Genomic DNA, 11,530 nt, shown 5'->3' with positions numbered 1-11,530 from the left:
TTTCCCTATTGAACAATCTTCCTTACAGTATTATACTTAGTTAAGTTTATATGTAGTGTATGTGTGTTCCTATAACTTTGAAATACAGTTTTTATTGAAACATTTATGAGTTTTATTTTTAAATAGATTAAGTACGATTTTTCTCTAATTTTTATTTAGATTGTAAATATTACCATACTAAAATTTTCCACTTCATACTTTTATTTGAGTGACCTACTACGACTATGCACTACCTACTTAGATATTTACTTCTATTTTCTGCTTATATGTTTATGCTGCTTGCATACCTAAATAGGTAATTCATGAAATTATTTAATTATGTACTCATTTAAATGATATTTATGTTATCTACCAATTGATTGATACTACGGACTTTATTTGGGTGCAACAATGAAACAAGTAATTTTCTAATAATTAACGATCATTTACTTTAAAATATTCATATAATTACATAATAATGATCTAATCTGTGATAATTAGAACATAGGGTCTAAGATAAAAAATTAAATTTATATTATTTCAATCTTCTATAATCAACCCTGACAATTTTAAAATATTCTTGATATTTTCCTACACAAATTAAAAGTTATAAGTAACCGAGCGTTGCATACGTTTTAACAAATGGAGCGTCACTTTCACACGAGTTCCTGAAAAAGAAAAGCTTGGTTTAGTACTAACAGCACACTTTACTGATCATTTGCCGACCTTAACGTGTTGGGATTAGGCTTGAAAATTATCAGTTAAAGTAAAGACACGTAACCACGAATAATTTAGTACGTTGACCCCTTGTTTCTTTATCGCACGCGCGTCATCGTGCTAACACGGTGGGTGGACAAAGCACGGTGGGAAAACGATATAAATTATAGGTAAATAAAATGGTAAGGCTTATGCTTGTTTGCCACCGACGTAGTATAAAAAAAAATAGAATTTGCGGGTCAATGTACGATTTTTTCTGCGCTTATCGTCTATACTTTAGCAGTGTGAAGGAGTGATGGGAGTAGGGATGAATCCTCACAATCCGTCGCAGACACGAAAAAATATAAGTCGTTACGCAATATTGCGTACCCCAGAGATATTCCACATGAGTACGAATATTTTATATGGTTTAAATTTAAATAAATAAATTGGTTGTTATCATAAAATTGTTATACGTTATCCATTGAGGCTGCTAATTTTTTATAGCATTTACGTATGACTTTGTAGGATAATTTTAAATTTATACGATTTTTAAATTTTCAATATAATAATTAATCACTCCTTGTAGTACATTCATATTTATGTATATGGGTACACGAGCAATCGAGCAGGGTACAGGCATTTCAAAACAAAACGTGCAACAGTATTCTACACAAGGATAAAGAAACAACAAAATGGCAATATTCAACTTATATAATTACGCCAAATAAGTACGCAATACTAAACTGTATATACACACACAACATAACAAAAAATAACTAAATTATTGCAACCCATATAAAACAAAAGTTTATTTCTCTAATAGGCAGTCGTTGCACTCAATAGTCTAGGAGTGAAGCGTGTTTAGGAATGTTTATTTCATATTGTCATGCAGAATCAATCGTTTAGTGACGGACAAAACATCGCGCTAGCGGCGGGCGGCGTGCGGGCTACGGCGGTACTTACTCGTCCTCCCAGGGACAAATGTCGTTCCGCTGTTTACGGTCACCGAGGTCGCTCTTATTATCACGCTTAACAATATTAGATTTCGAAACCGACGACAGTTCGTCTTCGTGAGCAATTTTTTTCGTCGCGTCCGACTCGGCCGCCGCCGCGAGGTCCGTCGGGACCGGCGCGGCCGCCGAAGGCACTTTGTCTACGTGGTCGTCGTCCACCCCGGTGTCCTCCCCCACGGCCAGAGGCGCCACCGGCGGCGGCCGCGAGGGGGACGAGCGGGGCGCCCCCACCCCCGCGCTCTCCGGCGGTCGCGCCGCTGCCGGCACCGCCGAGCTCTCCGGCGGCCGCACGGCTGGTGGTGCCGCCGAGGTCTCCGGCGCTCGCACTGCTGGAGGCGCCGCCGTGGTCTCCGGCGGTCGCACTGCTGGAGGCGCCGCCGAGGTCTCCGGCGGCCGCGCGGCCGGCGGCGCCGCCGAGCCCGCCGGCTCCGGCGCGGGCGCGGACGGAGGCAGCGACACCGGGGGTGGCGCGGTGGGCTCCGCAGCCGAGGGAGCGGCCGTGAGGGCCGCAGCGCAGGCCGGGGCGGCCGGCGCCACCGCCGCAGTGCTGCTCGGCACCACCGCTGCGGGGCCGGCCGCGGTGAGCGGAGCGGGGCTCTCCGGTGTGGGCCCGGCGGGCGCAGGCGCCGGAGTGGGCGCCGGAGCGGGCGATGCCGCGGCGGGCACGGCCGCGGGCGCCCGAGCCGGCGACGACTCCGCGTCGGGGCCGCCGGGAACGCTCTCTGGAAGATCGCCGATTTTGCAGCCCGTCTTCGGAGCCGGTCCGCCCTCCTCGATCGTCGCCGGGTCGAGCTCGGGCGCGTCTTCGAGGGTGCGCAGGGCGGGGCGCGCCGGCTCGGTGGGCGTCGCGTCGGCCGACGCGAACACGGACGAGGGCTCGTCGGAGACGGCGAGCGAGCGCGGCTCGTCGGGCGAGTCGGGAGGCTCGCCGGCGGAGTCGTCGTCGGGCGCCGAGCTGACGCTGATGGTGGGCGTCGGGTGCGGCGGCAGGGCCGGCGCGGCGGCGGGCGCGGGGCGCGGGCGCGGCGGCGAGGCGAGCGGCGCGAGGTGGCGCGGCTCGACGGCGGACAGGCGGCGCAGCGGCGGCGGCGCGCCGCGCAGCCCGCCGTCGAGCGTGCTCTGCTGCGGCAGGCGGCGCGCGCGCTCCCCGCACACGGCGGCGCTCACGTCGGACGAGGAGCTGCCCGAGTCGGCGGCGGAATCCTGTCGACGTCGTGCGCCGCTGTACGATGAGCTCTCCCGACTCGATGTCTCCCACGGCGCCACATCTGATCTGTCATCGTCCAATGGGTCCCTACAAAGACAATTACTAATTTTAACGTTAATCATCATCATCCTCCTTGCGTCATCCCGGCATTTGCCACTACTAATGGGATAGCCTGGGGTCCGCTTTGACAACTAATCCCAAGATTTAACGTTTTACTAATTTTAACGTTCATAAAAAATAAAAATTAATAATCTGCCTTTAATTTTAAAAATACCACCAATAGGCGCGCCCCCCATGCTGCCCTTCTTTACTAATCTCACCTGAACGGAATGTCGGCCAGGTTGGACTGCGAGTGCGAGTGCGGCGGTGGCTCAGCCAGGCGCGGGGGCTGCGCCGCACACACCGCCAGCTCGTGAGCAGAGCCTGATAGCGAGCGATCAGAGCCTCGCCGCCGCGACAGACCACCAGTCGAGGTACTGCCCGGCTTCTTCTTCACTTGACCGCCGCCAAAGTTAAAGAACCTGGAAGGAGACACGCTTGTCGTTAGGAACCTAGTTTTCTAAAAAGTACCACTTTGCATCGGTCCTTCAGTCAATGGATTGATATCAAGCACTGGCCAAATTTTATCAAATTTTTTCGATGATATTAGATGAACTTGGCTTGTATAGATATTTTTATAAGCTAAGCAGCCCGCATGTCTTTAACAATCTATCCATGGAGCTCTAGTATACTATTGTACTTACTTCTTCTTCTGATGCACATTCTTGCCCTCCTCCAGTAGCCTTCGGAAGTGGTCGGAGCGCACGAACCGAGGGTAACAATCCTTCTTCAGCAGCAGTGAGTACACGTGTTCTGCAGCGTGGTCCAACGCGTATCGAGATCCAGTCCGCATGTCTTCGACTACGCGGTCCATGGTTGCGCCGTCGATGTTGATCTCGCACGGCGCGCCGGGTTTTAGGAATTCTCTGTAAATAAATAAATAAATAAATATAGGACATTATTACACAGATTGACTGAGGCCCACGGTAAGCTGAAGAAGGCTTGTGTTGTGGGTACTCAGACAACGATATATATAATATATAAATACTTATATACATAAAAAACATCCATGACTCAGGAACAAATATCAGTGCCCATCACACAAATAAATGCCCTTACCGGGATTCGAACCCGGGACCGCGGCGCAGCAGGCAGGGTCACTACCGACTGCGCTAGACCTACTGCTGTGGATAAGAAGTGGTCGGAAATGAGAAAATTGAAAGAGTAATATCAAAACCATTTCGTTTCCGTAATAGAGAATTTAGTTGATGAGCTTTTCAGGAATGGAAATCTTTAAAATAATGTATTTTTTTAAATACAGCTAAATACATAAATAATGACATGAACTTTAGTGTAAGTAGCTAAGTAGCTATCTCAGTTAGACTGTTCCTTCACTACTTCGGCAGGAGTATACGTTTATTCTACACATTACATGGCGACCCTGCCCGGATTAACTTACTCGTAAATCTCCTCAAGCTTCTTCGATATTTGCTTGACGCTGCTCCTCCTCAGATCCATCACAGCCAGCCAGAACCGAATGTTCTCGTGCGAGTACTCCTTGCGCAGGAAGCTCGTGAACTCCTGCAGCCCAGTAGGATCGGAGACCAGCTCGTCGATGCTCAGGGCCCAACGCTGCACGCGCTTTTCACTTGGCACTTCCACTCTGCGAGAACAATCATATAGCATTATTTTTTACAGACGGTCAACCAAATCTTGCGACTAAAAAAGGCGGCAAATTTGGAAAATGTAGTGCTCACCGGCCAATTGTCTTCATACAACGCATGCCTCCCTAAACCTTGACGTTGGCGGAATCATCGATGAGCCATAACACTTGATCGAAAATTTAGGAACAAAGTCTGGTTGACCATCTATAAAATAACATGAATGGAGGCTGCCTTAGTTGGCTTCTTCCGCAAGTCGAGAATCATGAAGGCTGCCTTAAAAGAAGCTTGATTTTCGGAAACCTCCTTCTTGTACCAAAATTGACATCGTCTAATATCATTGGCCAATGAGCACTAAGATTTTCCATTGAGTCAAAGCCAAGCTATAAAATTAGTTTGCAAAGTTACGGTTTCGGGTACTCTGTAGTAAGTTTCATATAGAAAACTTTATTTTGTATGGAACAACTCATTATCGGTATGGCAACATAGGATTAAGGTAGGCTATGGCTAAAATTGTGCGATTACGGGATTTATACTGAAGACAGAGTAATAAAGGGTGCATCTAATAGATTCTAATTCTAATAGAACCTTAATGGTTTCAACACCGTTTCAGTCAATTGAATGAAAAATCTCAAGTCGAAACAGTATCAAAAAAAGGTTTCGAATGCAAAGGACAGACTGTCTAATTTAAATACGCGCGATGGGCCAACGAGTATTATTAGTGTTTAAAAAGTTTCATGCCTGACCCAAGAATTTTTAAACCTTTGAAGGCTGCAGGATAACGAGGCATTATCTAGAGGTACAGGAGTATTATTGTATTGGACTAATTCGTTGTATAGAAAACTGAGTGCAGCACTCACAAGGGACTGTTGATTTGCCAATACAAGGTGTCGTCGCTGATCCAAGGGTTGGAGGGCTGCGGCGGCGTGAGCCAGGGATCGTAGGGAGTGAAGGTCTCCGAGTACGCCATAAGGGCCTCAAGGGCAATAGACGTCTTCACTCGCGTACGGTCCAGACTCGCGTTTAGATGTTCGATCTAGAAGGAGAAACCAGAAATATAGGTTATTAGATGGCACAAGAGACAGTGAAGGGTATGGGATCAATACTAAGCTACTTTTCAACTCGTGCACAGTGGAGAATATTTAATTAAGTGTAAAAAAGACATGGATGGATATGAATATCGTAAAATTTCGTAAAGTATTCCGATTCTAAAGGGTTGTGACTCTTATTGTTCTATTTAACCTAACAATGATAATAGAAGATATGGGGATGTGACATAAGATAAGGTAGGTACAGCTAGAGCTTTCTCTACTCGTTGAATCAACAGTTATAACATTAGCTGTTCCACTTTATCCCACTGTTCTACATGACTGCGTGAGAGACACGTACCTGCCTGGTGATCTGCTGGACATCCGCTCTTAGCCTTGGGCACTCTCGTAAAGGCACGTCTCCTGCACGCTCGGTTGTCTTGGCTGTGCCTACTCTTCAGCAGCCTCACTCCTCTTACTCTATCCTAATGTTATGTAAAATTGTGTGAAAGGGACCCACCTCTCTAGTGATCTGCTGGATGGTCCGCTTCTTAGCCTTGGGCACTCTCGAGCGCACAGGTACCGGGCACGTTTCCTGAACGCTCGGTTGTCCAGGCGGTGGCCGCGCCACCCTCCAGTAGGCTCGCTCTTGGCTGTCGCTGACTATCTTATCCCCCTTCTTGCGATCTTTCGCTAACCGCACCTGAGGAAATGAATACAGCTTTTAAACTAATATTTACTATTAGTCAAGGTCATACATCAGACTTATATTGACCGTGATATAGACCGTGATTACTGATTACCTTTTTGACAAAAATCAAAAAGGTAATCACGGTCTATATCCCGGTCAATATAAGTCTAATGAAAATAACCGTGAATCATTCAAAACTCTTAAAGTCATACATCTACAGGTACTGAATGTAATGAAGTTATACTTTTCAAAAGCTTGGAACTCTTAGTCTCCCAGACCATGTCATTGCTATAGCACTGCGTTCGTTTCATGAGTTATCTGATCAGATAATCCGGGGCAACAGAGTGGGATCCCACATAAGCTACTCAGCAAACCTGCACTTCAGTCTGTATAGTAATAAAGTCCCACTTTGCAGCGAGGTTCTTCTTTATATTAGCCAGCGCTTCCACCTCATGGTCTTCGAGACCAAGTCGCTTCTTGTCACTTAGCTTTCGCTTCACGAGGTATTTGATCATATATCTAGGCTACTATAGGTACAAACCTGTTCTTCAGCCTGCATAGTAATGAAGTCCCACTTCGCAGCGAGGTTCTTCTTTAGATTGGCCAGCGCTTCGACCTCGTGGTCTTCGAGACCGTGTCGCTGCTTGTTGCGCAGCGTTCGCTTCACGAGGTATATGGCATACTCGACGTTGTCTGAGCCGGCCAGGCCGGGCGCCGAGCCGCCGACCCGTGGCGGTTGCCACGGCCAATAATATGGACTCTGAGAAACGAGAGAAACAGTCAAATACCAGGCTGAGGAGGTTAGAAGCCAAATGGTAACCCTCCGTAGTGTATAGTAACTAGTTAAGATTAAGATCTCTCTTTATCGTGCTAATACGGAAAAGCAATAAATAGAAAGAGGGATAACTACAAACGAGTCGGAGCCTGAACGATTCGTATCGTAGTTCAGCCAGGTTTAGAGGAAATATAAATAAAGGACACTCAAAACTGAATTCAATTAGTACATATCACATGTACTCCTATGCTACATTAATAGTGCGTGATAGGTTGGAGGCGATCAAGGCTTGATATATCAAGATTTGATCACAAACAAGTTCGTGTTTTCGTGCAACTTGAAATCCGATAACAGCTTGACTTGTTGCGTCTCCGTTTATCGAACAAACTAGGTAATTTGTGACCTTTAATAGACATAATTACTGCGATATTGACATACACTTACACACTAATAACAGTGTAATGCCATAGGTAGATAAAAATGTTCCACAGTGGGCTAGAAAGTCGGGATAAAATTGTTTGATAGTATTATTTATTTATGGCTGATGTTATAAAAGAGGGGATATTTACATAAAAGTGGGGTTACTTACTTGAAATCTATATAGAGAAGAATCATCTTTTAACACTAAATTTTTCGAATCGTTGACGGGAAAGAAGTAACCATACTGGCAGAGTTGATTGGCTAAATTTATTGCTTCAACTGAAACAGAAACAAAAAACACTCAATTTAATACCTACTATTATTACTGTAATGTTGAGAGAACTGTCACTCAACACTGGAGGCAAGAATCCAGTGTTTCAGGTACTGATGAGCCGACGGAAATTTCCCAAAATTCGGAAATTTTCACATAGGAAAACTTCGGAAACTTTCCATACTTTGTGTGGAAAATTGTATGGATGGAAACTTATTTTCATATTCATACATCCATTTCATAAATTTAAATTCCCTTTATTTTTCGTGAAAGTTTCGTGAATTTTTCAAGAAATTTAATATTTTTTTGGAAAGTTTCCGCAACTTGCACATCACTAGTTTCAAATCCAAAAATATAGTAGGTAGGTAGTACGAAAATTACGATTATTTTGTCTTACAAGTCGGGTAGTATTAGTTGTGCGTGACAACGATTGATGAAATATTGTTACAATTTGATTTTTTAAAGTTTGTGAAAAGTTTAAATTAAAAGTTGGGAAACATACCGTTACTTTGTTCGTCGAGGTTGAACCGGTCCATTAGCCATTCGACAAGATCATAACCTGAAAAATAGAAAATTAGTCAATTTGTGCCCTGTTTGTGGTTACCCTGACTCCAGGCAGGCAAGCACGGTCGCGTGATAACGATATAACGTCAGGCCGTCCTTTTCGCATTATTTGTAAGTGCGATAGGGACGCACCGATGCGATAAAATTTATCCCACTAATATGCTACGCCCGAAGGCGAACCACCAAGTAGGGATACAGATATTTAAAGCCAATAGTAAATAATGAAGAAACATTTATTATGAATCTGTCGCAGTAACAAATGTAGGAGGAAGTTGTAGATAACTGTATAGTTACGTGCATTATCAATGAGCAATGAGAAGAGTTAGGCCAATCTTAAAAAGCATGCGTCACAGTCAACTTTTTTGATCCAAATGTGTGGTGTCAACTTTTATGATCCAATAGAGACGCATGCATTTTAGGGTAGGTTTGAGTCTAACTCTACATGTAACTAACTACTTTTGTACCTATTGTATGAGAAGGAAAGATTATAATGTATTAAATAAACCTACGTTTGTAAATACATAGTTTTGATACGAAGGGAAATCAAATATTATTTTTCGATGATGTTGATGACACAATACCAATTAGTTATGTTTAAATATTTTTGCCACAATTTGTTATTTACTTATTCGGATTTTTTTTTTAGATTTGGCTAACTTTGTGACAGAACAATCAAATATGAAATGAGAAAAGCTATAACTTGTGGGACAGCTAAAATTGACATGAAACGGCTTTGTTTATGCGATAGGGTAGTAGTTAATAGGCATTTATGTGCAATAGGAACCTGACGTTATAGTCAATAAATAATGGGCAAGAATAAGCAAGAATTGGCGGCGGTGAACGGCCGGCAGACATTAAATATGGCTCGCTATTGATTTTATAATCAGACGGGCAACGCATGCCGTAGCTAGTGGTAGATTGCTCAATTGCGAACAGAATCACTCATTTTGCTGTTAGACCAATAATATTCCCTCGTGCGATATTGGTAGATCTTGCACGTTTGTGGAAAGATGGAGTTGGTGTAGATAATTCAACATAATGCTCAAGAATAGCTAACTGCTGATTTTTGGATTAGGGTCTTCCCATACCTATCGCGGATTTACAAAAAAAGTAACGATGTTTTGTCAAGTGTCTCACAGATTATCACATTATATCAGTTCGCAGGATGATATCAGTCTGTGAGTTATTCGCAAAAGGTGAGGTAAAGGTGGCGATTAACAGGCAGCTGGATATTTCATCGTCAATTGTCGTTGGACAAATATAATAAAGGAGTTCTGTATACGCATCTGACATCACAATTCGCGTGCGGATTGTGCTTCATTCGTGGAATGAAGATATTTGGATCCCAATAAAATTCTTATTGTAACTTTAGCCCGTGGGGCAAACAGATATGCTAAATATTCAATAATAAATTCTCATCCGTGGGATGAATGTGTTAAGACATGCTAATGCCTGTGAGGCTAATGCCTGTGAGGCTACTGAATGTATTAGGCATGCTACTGCTGTGCCTACCAAATATTCAACAATGCTGCAAGAGTACTTTTGGCGACTGTTAACTGATTATTTGTAATCCTTATTACAAGGGCATAAAGTCTACCGATGAGTAGTTAAGAATGTTCCTGTTAGCCCGTGGGGCTAGCAAATGTAAACTCTCATTCATGGGATAAATGTTTTAGCAAGTGTAGCCTTTCCCGTTCGGCAACCAAGTGTGCCAACTTTTCAATAATGAAATCTAATAATAAGGAACAAGAAATGGTCCTCATCCGTGGGATGACTGACAGTTTGGTATAGTTATACCTAACGAATTTCTTATAGCCAGTGATGTTTAATTGCAGAATTTTTTTACATGTACAGGTAGAACATGTACTAGATCTATAGATGTCTAGACTAGAGCACAATCTGATCAAGATTTTGTCCTCAGGCAAGCATGCTACATTAAACATTATTGTATTCTAATTAAGTACATACTCATATACTTACTGTTTACATATAAAACAGTATTCTAGTTGCAATTAAAATGGTCTCTGCAGTAAGGTCTATGTTGAACATCTATAATCTATGTATAGATTGGGCTCAGTTAAGTCAGAAAATTATTTACTATAAGTATAGGTAATTTTTATAACTCCTCTACAACCAAAATTTCGTTTCGTAATACAATAAAATGAATAAAATACTACCGTAAAAAGGTAATTTCTGGAAAATTCTGTTCTAGTTCATAACATATTACAATGATGATTATTCATATTTATCCCTTTGTACAATTTGACAAATTGATATATATTTATATGAGGACATACACTGTTAGTGTTATGTCATAAGGTAAAATAAATTCTCTAAGTGCTGCAAAATCATTTTGGCACCCTCATAAAGAGTATAAATGTCACAATCATAACTTAACCCCATAATATGCTTAGGAGCTGCTCGCTCCATATATTTTAACTTTAACATAAGTATATGTATCATGATTCATATTTAAATGTCAATTTTTGATAAAAATTGTTAGAATGGATGACTCAGTTGACCATTGGAATTTTATGATCTTATAGCTCAACTGGCTTTGGTGAAGTTAATGAAATGTTACTAATTTATTTATTTTTACTTCAAAAAAAAAAAAAAAAAAAAAAAGTGTCAATAAAATGTGATTAAAACTTTATTATTGTTTTCAAATTTTGAATTATTATTCAATATGTTGTTTTAAATATAAAAGGATAGGTAAAGAAGGTACACTGGAATTGGGATCAACCAGAATCAGTCATTGGAATAAGCATACAAAAATTGGTTAAGTGAGATGTTCATATTAATACAAAATTATATTTAATTATTATAAATACCTAGCAATCCCAAGGCTTCAAACTCTCATTTAAATGTTAGACTTGTATGTCTTCATATGGCAAGGGTACAATCTACCCTGCAATGGTTTAGAGCCCTATCACAATGTTTTTTAGCTATCATAGGGTGCGATTCAGCACAAGCTCATGCCAATAGTGACCATTTTGTATTCAGCTGTCATATAAAGTTAGAAATGGGTCAATGGATCAAGTAAAGTATGTAGGTTGATAATTAGAAAGATTTAGCTAAGTCAACTCTATTGAGTTGGTATGATATAGGTATATATATTGAGATCTTGGTTCAAACACAGACTTGTTTTCCAAATATAGCAGAAATCATTAGATTTTAATTATT

The 11,530-nt window shown here is 42.3% G+C and overlaps 1 protein-coding gene across 6 annotated transcripts in view; it reads right to left on the bottom strand.

Moving 5' to 3' along the window:
• Positions 1 to 403: 403 nt before the first annotated feature.
• LOC125227975 overlaps positions 404 to 11,530 on the bottom strand; it is a 44,501-nt gene continuing 33,374 nt past the window's right edge. For all 6 annotated transcript variants that reach the window (XM_048132407.1, XM_048132406.1, XM_048132404.1 and 3 more), the window contains 10 exons: positions 8,286 to 8,342; positions 7,682 to 7,791; positions 6,859 to 7,077; positions 6,147 to 6,329; positions 5,459 to 5,634; positions 4,397 to 4,600; positions 3,642 to 3,863; positions 3,219 to 3,419; positions 1,642 to 2,985; positions 404 to 647 (listed from right to left, as the gene is read on the bottom strand). In XM_048132407.1, the coding sequence (XP_047988364.1) occupies positions 587 to 647; positions 1,642 to 2,985; positions 3,219 to 3,419; positions 3,642 to 3,863; positions 4,397 to 4,600; positions 5,459 to 5,634; positions 6,147 to 6,329; positions 6,859 to 7,077; positions 7,682 to 7,791; positions 8,286 to 8,342 (2,777 nt within the window). In that variant the 3' untranslated portion in view covers positions 404 to 586. The remainder of the gene's footprint in view (positions 648 to 1,641; positions 2,986 to 3,218; positions 3,420 to 3,641; positions 3,864 to 4,396; positions 4,601 to 5,458; positions 5,635 to 6,146; positions 6,330 to 6,858; positions 7,078 to 7,681; positions 7,792 to 8,285; positions 8,343 to 11,530) is intronic.

Source organism: Leguminivora glycinivorella, chromosome 7, assembly GCF_023078275.1.
Source record: "Leguminivora glycinivorella isolate SPB_JAAS2020 chromosome 7, LegGlyc_1.1, whole genome shotgun sequence".
In the NCBI taxonomy this organism is placed as follows: domain Eukaryota; kingdom Metazoa; phylum Arthropoda; class Insecta; order Lepidoptera; family Tortricidae; genus Leguminivora; species Leguminivora glycinivorella.
This window is presented reverse-complemented; position numbering and strand designations above follow the sequence as displayed.